The sequence below is a fragment of the Gymnodraco acuticeps genome, unplaced genomic scaffold (genome assembly GCF_902827175.1).
Source record: "Gymnodraco acuticeps unplaced genomic scaffold, fGymAcu1.1, whole genome shotgun sequence".
In the NCBI taxonomy this organism is placed as follows: Eukaryota; Metazoa; Chordata; class Actinopteri; order Perciformes; family Bathydraconidae; genus Gymnodraco; species Gymnodraco acuticeps.
The window spans coordinates 1,817,330-1,832,670 of NW_022992053.1; the positions used below are offsets into that span (position 1 = coordinate 1,817,330).

General features: G+C 41.4%; 1 protein-coding gene across 7 annotated transcripts in view; it reads right to left on the reverse strand.

Annotated features, from left to right (window-relative positions):
- The window catches only part of LOC117536941 (nck-associated protein 5-like), a 184,621-nt gene that overhangs the window by 84,981 nt on the left and 84,299 nt on the right, over positions 1–15,341 (reverse strand). For all 7 annotated transcript variants that reach the window (XM_034202042.1, XM_034202039.1, XM_034202041.1 and 4 more), the window contains 2 exons: positions 13,449–13,539; positions 11,529–11,672 (listed from right to left, as the gene is read on the reverse strand). In XM_034202042.1, the coding sequence (XP_034057933.1) occupies positions 11,529–11,672; positions 13,449–13,539 (235 nt within the window). The remainder of the gene's footprint in view (positions 1–11,528; positions 11,673–13,448; positions 13,540–15,341) is intronic.

The window sequence follows — 15,341 nt, forward strand, 5'->3', positions numbered from 1 at the left end:
GATAATTCCTAAATTCAACTACAAACCATTGATGAAATTACTTCTGTTTTTAAATCCTTAATAAAGGAGGGAGTGATTGTTACATGTTCGGACACCCAAGGTTCCACGCACTGTTAGGGAGGTTAAACGTTTTTCTTTAAGTGGACCAGAATTGAAGATAAATTAATATGAGTTATGAAATACATGGCAGACCTTTACAGATCCTGATAATATTTTGACTCAAGAAAATAATTATATGCACAAGTTTCTGATCTATTAGACATTTTAATATAGATTAGGTGTTAATGAACTGCAGTAGTAGTACTATAAGGAAGTGAGTTTTGTACCAAGTTGCAGGAAATGTGGGAAACAGCTGTCCCATTGAAAAGTTAGAGATATCTGGAAAATTATAGTTGTAATCGTGAATTAATAAATGATGGCGCTCCATATATGACATATTTTTGTAGACAAAGGATACTGGCCTATGCTGACATATCAAAGTCTCTGCAGAGCACGACACATGGCCAAAAACACTGAGACCAAATTACCTTTGACCCTGACTGACAGTGTAACTTGAGAAGGCACTGTCAATGACTGACTCTGGGGTGAACCTGACCAAACTTGACTTTACAACCTGACAGTGTGAGTGTGAGTGTATGTCTGCATGTGATCAATGACAATGATCAACAATGACTAATCAAGCATGCTTTTGGACTAACACATTATTCTGGGGCTCTGTGGGAAATGATGGATGTACATTTGTGAATGATGTTTGGTATTTTTTTATAATCCATTATTACCTGAAGGTTTTCTTCCCATACAGGATTTTGTTACACATGAGTTCATGTGTAAAAAGGGGGAGTGTAAACTTCACAATCTACATTTTTCAATCTGACCATTGATTGACAGTTTTAGAATTGACCTGCTCCATATCTGGGGATAATATACTGTTTGATGGATGTTGACATGTTTCTAATATTGATTGAGTTATAACAGGTAACACAGATGCAGAATCAGTGGCCAAGGGGCTACTGTGAGAGATGTAATTCCAGAATGGAATACTGAAGAAGTTGACCTGTGATAATGAAACAATTTTGTAATATTTCAACAGGTATTAAAGTAACTGAGGTTTGAAATGTAGAAAGAACAAATTACAGTTAATGCTAAAACATAGTAATGTAATCAGACAGAATTTAATTTAGACAACATCATGTAACTAGCCTGGTAAAGAAGTAAAGACCATAGACTTTATTGTTTAGGTCATTATGGGGATATGCATTTCATCTAAATTCATAATAGAAAGACATTGGATGACAGTTTGTTGGAATTCTGTATTCATACGCAGTGGGGGATCAAAAAGCTGAGGGCCCAGGAGCCCTGAGCGTAGGCTTGAGGGATTTGTATCAGATTTCTCCACACAGGTTGCTGGCGCCAAAAGGGGGACCCAGGAGGCAGACACAGCGGAGTTCGTCTGGCTGAAGGTCATCAGGACAAAGTGGCTCAACCCCAGGCTCTCCAGCCCCGACCGAGTGACCCAGCGGATCTCTCATGCCGTCCGCATAGGAGGAAAGGGGGACAGCTGGGGCCAGTGTGCGGCGGGGAAACCACCTGCTAGGACCGGGGATGACATCAGGACGGATCTGGCTCTCGTCAAGGAGGTCGACTCGGAAGCTGTCATCAGCGGACTGGAGGAGAAGGACCTCGAGGACATCCATGCAGCAGACGACTTGGAAGCTGCCATCAGCGGACCGGAAGAGGAGGATCGGGAGGACATCTCTAGCGGGCCGGAGGATCGGGAGGACATCTCTCCAGCAGTCGACTCGGGAGGCGTCATCAGCGGTCCGGAGGAGGAGGATCGGGAAGACATCTCTCTAGCAGGCAGCCCAGAAGCCGCCGTCAGCGGATCGGGGGGACAAAGACACGGCAAGCCAAGACGGCACAGGGGACTCCACTCTCCGCTGAAACAGGTTGATATAGTCGGTGTGGAGTTTGTTTCAATATCCCATTTTTTGAGGACTTTGTTTTAATATCCCATTTTTTGAGGAACTTTGTTTTAATATCCCATTTTTTGAGGAACTTTGTTTTAATAACCCATTTTTTGAGGGAGAAGCTGCCCCTTCCCCTTCGTACAAAATGCCCTTGTTGGCTTACGCGTCGGAGGAGGACGAGCACGATGACTCAGCCGACAAGGACCATTTTTTTAAACATATTTTGGTCTCCCTCCACTGTCATAAGAAGTTGTTATGGTGGACTGTTCCTAAAGGTTTAAAGTGCTCTAAATCCTAGCTTCTGATGGATTTATATAAATGTTGGGGAACAGACAGTAGAAAAGAATGACAGTGGTTATGTTTCAAATGCTGTGTATAAGTTGATCTCTGAAGGTGAGATCAAAAGGGGGATTACAGTAAACAGATATTGTTCTAAACTGTATTAAAGTAAACAGGTACTATCTTGAACTGTATTGAAGTGAACATGTATTATTTGGGACTGTTTTAAAGTAATCCTATATATATAAGCCTTCTCACACTTACACTCAATGACCCAGATACCCTGCTACACACACATACACCTCTTTACATCAGCACACACACACACACACACACACACACACACACACACACACACACACACACACACACACACACACACACACACACACACACACACACACACACACACACACACACACACACACACACACACACACACACACCTCCTCTCACCAGCACACACACATGTTCTTGTAGTGAGAAGGGACAGGAACGTGAATGGAGGTGGTGTCTGCATGTACATACATAAAGACACCAATTTCAAAAACCGTACTGACCTGCATCATGAAAATATTGAATCTGTGTGGGTTGAAATTCTTTTTGACAATGCTAAATCTGTAATAGTCGGGACAATCTATAGACCACCGGAACAGAGTGACTTTTATGATACATTAGATGGGTGTTTGGCTGATGTGGGGGATGTAGAGACAATTATTATTGGAGACTGGAACACAGATATGCAACGTAAAGACACGTCCGTCTTCAAGTCCTTCAGTAGGATTTGTGATCTGCACGGCTTCAGCCAGCTAATCACCCAACCCACCCGGGTATGTGAAACAACACAAACTACCATTGGTCTCATTCTGACCTCTGACAAGTCCAGGATCTCCAGTAAAGGGGTTATAGCATGCGGGTTAAGTGATCATTATATGATATTCTGTACCCGCTAAAACAAAGGGCCGGCTGTCACAAAACAGTCATATCTAGAGACCTCAAAAACTACTCTAGCGAGGCCTTTAACCTAGGCAAGGCAGGCAAGGCAAGTTTATTTATATAGCACTTTTCAACACAAGGCAATTCAAAGTGCTTTACAAAAAATGAAAGAGATTAAGAAAATGGCATTAAAAAGAAAAGCTAATAAAATAAACATTAAAAGAAAAAAACCTAGAACTGGAGAGCCTGGACTGGTCAGATGAGCTCAGTGGTACACAAGTTGAAGAAACATGGCTTGGTTTCAAAAACAAATTCTCTGCAATACTCAATGATTTGGCCCCCCTAAGAACAACCAGGGTAAAAAATCGCGCTGAGCCGTGGATGCACTCCGGCATACTGACCGTCATGAAAACCAGAGACAAAAAATGCTCTGAGTTTCATAAAAGTCAGTCAATGCTTTCCAAAAGCACGAGCAGTGAACTCCAGGCCCACGTGACTGAACTAAAAATTGAAAGAAACAGACTAAGAAATTACGTAAGCTCCATGATCAAAACTGCCAAAAAGAATTTCATCAATGTCAAAACTGAGGAAAACAAAAATAAACCCCGTGAACTTTGGAAATTACTCAATAACCAGCTTGGCTGCAGTAAAAAACTCAAAACGAGATTTTCTAACTAAAACATAAAGACAGATAACAGGCTCATCACAGACAAACTGGATGTGGCCAAGTACTTGAACATTTTTTTCACAAACATAGCCACAACTCTTGTAAATAAATTACCCTCCCACTCAGGGCTTTTTGGAGTAGATCACATCATGACCTACTACAAAAACCTAGGGGTACGCAAAGATGATTTCAGTCTAGCAAGGGTAACAACAGCAGAGGTACTCATTAAACTGAGCGCCCTCCAACCTAACAAGGCCACTGGCCACGACAATATCCCCTCCAAATTCCTCAGAGACACAGCAACCGCCATCTCACCAGTCATAGCTCACATAATTAACCTCTCCATAAAACAGGGAAAAGTACCCAAAGACTTCAAAATTGCAAGAGTAACCCCCCTGCACAACAAGGGCAGCAAATTGGACCCAGGCAACTACCGCCCTGTTTCTATTCTTACCTCCATCTCGAAAGTCATGGAAAAAATAGTATATGAACAGGTCGAAAAGTACCTCGCGGAAAAGAAACTAATCTATGAATTTCAATCTGGCTTTAGAACATCCCACTCCACTGACACATGCCTTCTTTATTTGAGCGACCACAGCAAACAAGAGGTGGACGAGGGCAAGTACTGCGGCATGGTGATGCTGGACCTACAAAAGGCTTTCGACACTGTCAATCACCCCATTCTGATTGACAAGCTAAAAGCAATTGGTTTTGATAAACTATCGGTGAGCTGGATGCAATCCTACCTGGAGGGGAGAGAACAGATGGTGGAGGTAAACGGTACTCTGTCCCCCCCCCTCCCAGTGAGCTGTGGTGTTCCACAAGGAAGCATATTAGGTCCGTTACTGTTCCTAATTTATGTAAATGACATGTCATCAGCATGTGACTGCAACTTGTTCCTGTTCGCGGACGACTCAGCCCTGCTGGTCTCTGACAGGAACAGGTTGCAGGTTGAAAAAACCTTCAGCTCCGAGCTCGGCAGAATCTGCACCTGGCTCGCCGATAATAAATTATCATTACACCTGGGTAAAACAGAGTCCATTCTCTTCGGTTCGAAACATAATCTCAGCAAATCCGACGACTTCTCAGTTGCAGTGGGCGACATTATTGTCACAAGTAAGAAGGAAATTACATACCTAGGATCTATTCTTGAGGCAAACCTCTCCTGTGACAAAATGGCATCCAATGTAATAAAAAAAGTCAATCAAAGAACTAGATTCCTATACCGGATCTCCTCTCTGGTAAACAAAAACACCCTGAAAACTCTGGTAGGAGCACTCATTCAAGGGTACTATGACTATGCTTGCACGTCATGGTACCATAGCACCTCCAAGGCGCTAAAAATAAAACTTCAAACATCGCAAAATAAACTGGTCAGACTACTGCTTGACCTTTCTTCTAGAACCCACCTCACCTCTGCCCACTTTGACAACCTAGGATGGCTTAGAGTAGACGACAGAGTACAGCTACTTGCAATGGGCCTGGTCTACAAGATCCACTACACCTCTATGGTACCCATGTACATAGTGCTGCGTACCGGTACGCCGAACCGGTACTGGACTTGTAAAAAGTTTCGGTTCAAGTCCGGTTAAAACCGGAACGTCGGGAACCGGTACTTGGACTCGCAAAAAAACTAGCACTTACGTATATATTCTGGTGTCTGTGGTTATTTAAACATTCCCTGATAAACGTTATTCAGCGTCAACAAATGAGTGCTAATCCCAGTGTGCTCAGTGTACAACATCACATGTCATTTCACCTTCGATTCACGGTTTGAAAACGTAGCATTTCGCCACATGCTAATGCTAACCGGAAGTGAATAATTTTCAGAATAAAAGTATTAAGTTAATAGTGTGAACTTCCGGTTTTTTCAGAATAAAACTGATTTAAATTAAATAGTGTATTTAATTCAAAATTACGCCATATCAACATTGATTTTAATTTCTAACAGTATGTATGTATATCACTATGTATGTAGTATGTACTGTATAATGTACACATGTAGAGTTGTAGAAAATACATGGTGTACAGACAGTACAGTACACTCTGACTGTACAGTCACTACAGTGTAGTGGACTCAGGGACTGTTTGGTTACTTTAGTTTGGTAAATGAAATAAATGTTTGAACTGTGTAGTAGTTCACTGTAGTTGCTGTCATAAGTCATTTGTAGACTAAGTGGCAAAAAGTGTTTTTTTTACATTTGTACTTTGTAGAGAAATCTAGACACAAGTTCTTGGAAGGGAGCACAATAAACCTGATGAGTTTGAATTTGAGTTGATTATGAGTTAATTTTCACACAACTTGACACAAGCCATGGGTTCAGGTCCGGACTTATAAGTTCGGACCTGAACCTGAACCTCTGGACTTGAGTCCGGACCTGAACCTGAATGTGAGTCCAGGTACGCAGCACTACATGTACATGTCAAAATTATTCCCAAAGGTCAAGGAATACCATGATCATAACACCAGAGGGAGCTCCACAAATCATGTGAAACCCAGATTTGGCACAAAAAAGGGGGAATACACGTTTCGCAATTATGCCACATCAAGGTGGAACGCTCTTCCCACAACTGTAAAGGAAAGTAAAACTATACTTACCTTCAAAACCTCTCTTAAAGAGCACCTTCGGGGGAGTTCATTGCAAAAATGGCCCCGGTAATGGTACAAATCTCAACCTGTCGTTCAATGGACAGCTTCCCCCCCCCCCATCTATGTATATACTCACATTTTAGACTCTGTTACTAACTGTATATCTGTAGACTTGGTATGTCTTAAATGTCCGGTTAGGATGTAATAGAACGAAATCTAAAATGAAAATTGTAAACAAGCAATCTGTATGTAAAAAACCACCTGTATGTAAATTGTAAATAAGCCATCTGTATGTCCAATATGTCTTATATGTCTTAAATGACATGATGAATTGGAAATGGGGGACCCTGATGTAAACAAGACGAAAGTCTTTCTCTGGTCTGCATCCCCTTAACAATTGTATGTTTTGAGCTGTACTGTACTGTACCCAATATACAAGCTGTTAATAAACGTTTCAATCAATCAATCTTTTCAAGGTTCTTTCTGGGGCCAATATAATCTCAAGCACCAATATATCTGTGTACAATGTTTGATTGTTTGGGAAGGAATAGTTTGTGTGAAATCTTCCTTGGGAAATTAAAGGAGTGAACTCAGGTGCAAGAAGGAAGTGAAGTGACTCTCCGCCCCAAATATGTCCATATATACTGTTGTTTATTCATGCAAAATACCCCCTGTTTCTGACTGGCTGGTCCCGATATCTGTATCGCACGGCAGTAGAGCGGGGAGCCCGGAGTGCTCTGTTACAGGGCACTCTGTATTTCGTATTGTGTTTTTTACCATTAAAATCAGATTATTGTTATAGCTTTTATGCCGGTGTTTTGAACTCCTTCTTTTATTAATCTGACCAGGCTCATCCAACGGACGGCGCGGAGCAGAAGTGGGCTTTAAGCCACCACTATTGTGTTTGCTTCTACACAACCCAAGAAGGATACTTGACACAGTGGCTTTTGGCAAATCTCAAAAGAAAACTTGAGAGAGATGAGTTATTGTTATTACAACGTGACTTCACTATTATTTAACAACTCTATGTATTGAGTTATTTTATTTGGGGTTAAGTACATTGTCAGAATAAGTGATAAATGAATTTAACTTCTGTTAGACAGCTATCATACTGAATACATATTTACTGTGAATGTATGCAAAAATGTATGGCATATAGCTGTCTAACAGAAGTTAAATTCATTTCTCACCAGTGTTGGGTGTAACGCGTTACAAAAGTAAATATATTACTTTTTGCTGTAACGAAGTAATGTAACGCATTACTAATGAAATGTGGGTAATATATTACCCGTTACAATGCTCAGTAACGCAGTTACAACACATTTTAACCGAAATGTTTTTTAAGAATGTACTAACATAGCGAGACATTCCGACACCAGACAAATTGTGCGGGTAGATTAGTAAACCTGGTGTTTACCGTTCAGGCTTCGCGTCGGGATCTTCGGGGCAGTTGAATGTTATGCACCCTCTATTCAAAAAAGAGAACGGAGCGAAAAATACAAACAACAAATTGTGTCAGGTGCGCGTGACCTGCTCCGCTGCACGTGCATCATTTCCAAAGTGCTTCCACAGCAGTGACACACATCTGTGGATAATCATTTATACGAACATGGTTAAAGCAACCATCACTAAACGCCAGCAACACTGCATCTACTGCAGACAGTAGCAACAGGTCAGATGGGGACATCACGTGACCCTCCGTTGTGGACACTCCCGCCTGACTCCGCCCTCGCCCCCGGAGCAGCAGTCTTCGTCGCCCAAAACTACGCCGCCCCTCTGCGGCCCGCAGGTGCCAGGATACCAAGGCAAAACAGAGCCTGCCCAGGTATATCTAAACAAGTACCCGCCTGTACAGTGGGGTTAGGCGGTCATCTTGCAGCTCGTGGTATAAAAATAGACAATGGAATATTCATGTGAAAATAGTGCCATATTCTGCCATGCCTGTAGAAATGTTGGGTCAAAAATAATGCATACAATAGCACAGATGCCTTCACCACGAATGGCTACAAAAAGATCTCATATCCCAAGCTTATCAACAAGCAGTGGCGGCCGGCCCATAGGGGAGCCGCCCCCCCTCTTCCCACATGTTTGATTGTCATTAAACATTTAAAATACATTAAAAAAAAAATTTAAACAAATAAATATTTTTTTTATTTTGAATGAACAAGGTAAATATTATATAGTTGGTATCAGTCAAATGTATAATCTACAATAAAATCTCGTTAAAAATGGTGTTACGATCAAGCGGCAAACTCTGGGGAAGAGCCGGGACGCCAATACGGAAGTGCCACACCCTGCAGTTCATATATTGGCCGATAGGGACTGGCTGCAGAAAGGAGCAATTTCCATAGACCCCCATGTTAAAATGCCCAACTTTACAGCAGAAAAAAACATGTTTCTACCCATGGATGCAATAAATATTATTATGAATATAGTTAGGTTCCACCTTCATGATTATGGATCTGTGAGTGAATTGTTTTCTAACACGACCCATTTATTTATATTAGGTCTTAAAGTTGTTGCATAAATTAGGACGTGGTCACATTGAGTGACGGCTCTGTCAAGTGACTGCTGCTGCTAGCTTCTTGTCTCTCTGCTAGCAGCTCCGTGAAGCTACAGGGACTCTGCCTGCTCAGCTCATCCAGGAAACACAACTTGAAGCCGGTGTTGTGCCGTAGGTTGAAGCCTTGCCAAGCCCTGTTCGCGGGGACGCGCAAAGTTGACGTCATCGCCTGTATTGAGCGTTCGCCGTTTTCTAAGCTTTTTTCACCCTTTTCTAAGCTTTTTTCTCTCTTTTGAATGATATATCAGATTAAACAACAAACGGCTGAATAAATAATGTGCATACAATTGCGAGGAGGCTCATTTTAAGGACACGTTTTTCAGATCTGTCACAATCTTCGTATCGGAATAAACGTACTGTTATATTCCTCCTTCCTACAGAACAGACAATGACAGGTTAATATGTGATTTGTCAGTATAGTCCTATTTCTTAAAACCTTCTCTGTTGTTTAAGTGTCTGATAACCACGAATAGTAAGCAATTATATGACAGTAATGATATCACATGATCATGTCAGACACTGTGTTATTTTCAATCAAGCCTACAAGATAATGTGTTCAAACTGGCTTCACTCACTTGAATTGCTCCTTTGAATATCATTTTTATATATTCCTACTCAACACATGTTTGCATTGTAATGCCACTATTTTTTTAAAATTGTATTTTAAAGTGACATTGAATGCTTTGAAAGGTGCCCTAAAATAAAGTGTATTATTGATCTTATATATGTGCCTCTATTACATTACATTTCATTTTCTATCACACTATTAATGTTCCTTATTCTAGACTAGGTTCATCCTGGTGTCAATAGGGAAGATCTGCACTGTTCTCTACATAACATGTTCAGAGCAGGTATTTCTCCTGCCGGATTTGGAACCCCCCCTATATCTTTCTCCAGGATAGTCACAGACTCACCAAAATCACACTGGTGCTTGCTGTTCCCCTCTAGTTTGTGCTCACCAAAACATTTTACTCTGGGCCCTGCAGGTGAAAAACTAAAGAGGGGCTTCCAAATCCGGCAGATCAGGTGTTGGTGCTGCCGGATTTGGAAGCCCCTCTTTAGTTTTGTACCTGCTAGGTTTTGAATTTACCGGTTTTGAATACATTTTACCAGCTAGAAACCGGTAGTTACCGGCTAACGGAAACCCTGCTGGGTGGTCGGGGCTAATGAAAGCCATTGTTAAATATGCAATCATAACAGCAATGTGTATACAGCGTTTCGTGAATATCGGACAAACTATATGAGAGTTGTTTGGAGTAACTTGTCAAAAATAAATCGTCAACAATGGTACATTCTCCCTTAGCCTACGAGCTCCCCGTTCGAGCGAACGACTAATCCATTGCAATGTAGCATCGCATTGGATATGTGCTTAACTTGTCCGGGTTTGGAATTTTTCCGATAATTTCCCTAAGTGGAGTTATCAAAGAAGTGCTTAAAATGCATGAAAAACGCACATTTTACAAGACGGCCGACTTCCTGGGGGGCGGGGCTAATGGAAACCAATTGGAAATATGTCCACAATTCCATGAGGAATGTCTGTGCCAAGATTCGTGAAGATCGGAGAAACTATATGCGACTACCACACAATAAGGGGCGCTACTGAGCTGTTTTAACGAACAAATACGATTTATTTGTACGTTCTCTAAAAGGTTGTGCATCCGTAGCTCATTTTAACTCCCAAATGTTGCGTCCGTAGCTCATTCTAACTCATGGAAATAAAAAACCTGGTGTAGGCCACGCCCACATTTGTCATTCGTTGCGACACTTTACATCTCAGTTCATATTGACCCCAGAGTATGTCTATTAAAAAAATTAATTATTTCGTCCATCCGTTCTTGAGTTATAAATGTGTGGTGTTTTTGGCCCCCCCTATAGTCCAAATGAAAATGCTTTGGTGTGCCTATTCCCCAAGACAGACTTAACCTATCCATCAAAATCTGTGCTCAGTGGATACATTGTTGATGAAATATGAGCATTTCTTTCTAAGCCACACATTTTTGCTAATACATTGTGATTGGATTATTCATTTGACATGTAACTAGTTATTGTAACGGATTACATGTTTAAAGTATGTTAGTATGGTTGATGCTACCTCCCTCTCCTGTGCTGTGACTACAGCACAGGAGAGGGAGGTAGCATCACTGCCAAGCAATTCATGGTATACATCCACGCTGAACTTATGGGAGTAGTTTGGGGTCAACCTTGGTTATGTGATTCATTTGTTTAATTCTGCTTTTAACACACTAAGGTTTATAGATGAATCGCAAGTGTTAAAGAGTTAGTGTTGACAGCCTTAAAAACACCTATTCTGATCAAACAGACCATAAAGTCATCACTGCTGTCTCTATCAGTCCTTGTTTTCTGTCCCGAAGCTAGGCAATTGCTCCATGTCTCTAATTAAAGACATCTAATAAAACACATGGTTCTCTCGATGAATGTGACATTTTAAGGATGGGGAACAAGAGGAGTGGTGGGAAAATGGGAAAGAGTGAGGGGGAGGGGGGGGGGTTGGACCATGCTCTTTACCTCCAGGGCTCTGAGGCGCTGCAGCAAGGGGTTGCTGTCCTCCGACCCTCCGCCGGCCTCCGACTCAGCAGGCCTCTCTGCGGGGGGGGCGGATGGACCCTCCAGGCTGTCCTGCTGCTTCCACATCTCCTCCAGGAGTTTGTCCTGAACACAAAGAAATCAAACAGAATTATTCATCATACTGGGCTTAGCAGTAAAGATAAAACCACTCCTGAAAATACACAAAAACTCATAAAGCCATACTTAATGAGGGAACATGGAATAAAAAATGACCCCATGTAATGTGACAGTGAAGTGAAGTGTATGTAGCCTGCAGCATGTTGAGTTATGATTTAGTGATCAGTCCGGATGAAGCTAAAACTAGCACACATGCTATTTAGCTTCATGTTTGTGCAGCAGCACCAAGTGTTAGCGGGCTTGCTGAGGTTGTGATGGGACGGTGTAGGGATTAATTCATCTGCTTCGAGCTACATCAACGGTCTCATTGCTCAACAACAAGAATCCGCTTCTCCAGGGGATAATTTTTTTATCTGAAAAACACTGATTTACGTCAAACATAAGAACAATATACCATACCAAACAGCTGGGTATTCCCGATGTACCAAGTGAGCTATTGTAATACCGCTGCAGGTAACTCACCCCCTAAATGTTTTTGTGTGGCCTTCAGGCATAGGAGTCATTTATACCGGGGACGCCGGATGCCCCCACCACTTTTGGAAATGGACAATTCTGTCCCCACCACTTTGCATTAGGTTATTTCGTTTAACATGTTCAGAAAATAGCGTGCACAAATAATTGTACACTTTGAGACACTTCATTTTCATAAGAGAACATGTGCACTGCCTGATTTTCATGAGAAGTGTAGAGCCTGGGCCACAGAAGAATCCATTACATTCTGCTGCAGATTTGAATCATGGGGCATGATCGACTCATTCCCATTGCAAGATTGGCATTAGTGAAGCATTCATGTGATGTTGGAATAATCGGATAAACTAAGTCCCCAAATGGCAAACTTCTCTGAGCCATAAAATAAAACACAACGTCTTTACTCATGACCACACAGAAGTTGGAAGAACGACATCCAACCTCTGTAAATTGGGACCATCTGTGTACCATGTGAATGCAACATTAGCCATGGCCTGCGTCGTTTTAGATTTCTGATTCTGACTCTGGCCTCAGATTTTAACCTCTAACTGCAGAAATGTATGTTTAAAAAAGCCAGGTTTCATCTCACTTTGCTGCTTGTCAGAACAACATTGGCAAAACAAATATATGCATTTTAATTACACTGATACATTATTTGGGAAAATGAGACAGACATGCATGTCTTTGTATTGTTGAGATTACATGTTGTGCTTTTTTCCTGCCTTGTAAATTGAGCCTCATCTCTGTATGAGATGATACGTTGTTGTCATGTGTTTAGTGGCCTGTAGTGGCAAGCACTTCGAGTTAATGATTAATGTAGAGTGGCAGAAACCAAATATTAAAAAGCGTTGATTAAAAAAGAGGATGGATGGTGGCAAGAAAGGACAGGAAATAGGTAACTTTAGACCCAAACTAAATAGTATTTTTAATCATGAGCCTCGTTTGCATTTGGTTTATGGTTCAATCAGGGACAAAAACCTGCTCACACACAAACACAGTGAGGGGACTCACAAAGTAACTATGATTTATAGAATTCACATTTTTTTGTTCAAGTTTCAAAAGTTTTATCATGATAACAATTAAAGCATTCTGCTATGATTATGGGACGTTCTGCATGAGTTGTAGGAACTACTTTTTACCTTATTAGATATACTTTATGACAATTTATACCTTTTGTCAGTTTCCAGACAGGATGTAATTTGACTCAATCTAATTGGTGAGAGCACGCACAGCAGAATGAACATCAGTGTTATCAGACTGAGATGATGGAGGTACCTTGTAGGCTTTCATCAGGTCCAGCGGGTCCACTTTGGGCCCCTCCAGTGAGTCCTGGTTCTGTAGGAGCGTCCGCACCGTCTCCTCCATGCTGCGTTCAAGAACACAACAGGCAAAAGTCAGATAACCCCACTGGATCGAAGAACGTGTGAGAGAACCCACGACTTTAAACTGTAGAACACGATGGGCATGAGCGACAACATTTTAGTCTTTTATTTCTTAACTGTTTATGATTGAAAATATTTAAATATAGTCACATGAATTTATTGTGATCAGTTGTTTTTCTTCTGCAAAAGTAGAATAAAAAGGTTTTCAGTAGCAGTCCACAGATCATACATATCAGACATAATATGATGACTCCTGAGCAAAAGTATAAGAATGAGAAGATGGCTGTGCCTGGGAGTGAAAAACTCAGAACAGCCTTTTATCAGAGTTGATAAAAGGAAAGGCATTATGGGTCTGAGTTAAGAGCATTAAGAAGACGGACTCAGGTTTAGAAGGTATTTTAAAGGATGAGGAGCCCACAATTCCTTTAATAGCCCGCCATTAAACTAACCCACAGGGGTCTACTGTAACCTGACAGTTTGAGGCGAGAACCTGCAATTGAATTTAGAGATGAGAGCATGGATCTTATCCTGACCCTGGGAGGGGAAAGAGGGAGCACATTGAATTAACACCTTACCCCTGGTTACAAATCCATTTTCACAACGGAAATGTGTGTCAGGAGGGTATTGGGATCAGTGACACGTTTTTAATGTCAGCTCTCACTATCTTAATATGAACTGGAAGTTTGGGGGGGGGGGGGGGTGCAACTGTATCCTCTTAACCTGTTAAGCCCCAAGCCATCCAATGATACACCTGTGAGTTGGATGTAGAAAAGTCAGAATTAATATAGATGTTTTTAATTTTTAAAATAAATTCAGATTGAACATAGTAAAAAAAACATTGCTTATAGTGAAAACCACCCTTGAATGATGGGATAGTAGACAAAAACCTTTAGGAATCCAATAACATATAATAAGTACCCTGTATGAAGATTGATGCAAAACAAGTGACATTTTACCTTTTTAGAGAGGTTTAGAAAAAGAAAACCACCTCTGGGGTCATTTGGGTGGATTTGCCATATTGGTCGATTTTGGTGATTGACACCTCTTTGTAACCGTTAGAGCCAATAGAATCGAGGGGAAGTGATGCGCAGCCAGCATGCCCAAAACCGGAAGCTCTCATACACTCTATATAAACGTATTTGCCAGTTTGTGCAGATAGCATGAAGTATAAAATATCGCTACCGTGAGTTATGTGCTAAGTGCGTTAGCACTCTTTCGCTTAGTGCAGAGGCTTGGCGTTAGAGTAGTGTTTTGTTTCGGTAAAAATGGTTCATATCGTCAGTTAGCTGAGTTTCTTCCCGTTAAGTGGGTATGACACATGAATAGGTTGTTAAATGTTAAGAAGCCCTGAGACACAGTTTCGTGCAATATTGTTGTGTTTGCCCCCGCCGGCAGGTTAACAGGTTAAGCCCGATAGCCCCCTCAAAACTTAACCCCACTTAACGGGAAGTAACTCAGCTATCAGACAATATTACTTAGCACAGAACTCACGGTAGATATATTTTATACTTCATGTATAAGTTTCATCACTGTGCAACCAAAACTCACCGCAGCGAAAGCCAGGAAAGACAACACACAACTTCACTTTACAGGGCCAAAACGGTAAATACGTCTTACCTTTGCTGTTTTCTGATCAAAAGTTGTGTTCAAGGGCATTACAACGCATATAAACGCTGCTGAAGGTTTATCCAATGTCTCTGTGTCATTTTGAAATGATTACTGATAATCCATCCATCCATCCATCTTCTTCCGCTTATCCGTGGTCGGGTCGCGGGGGTAGCAGTTC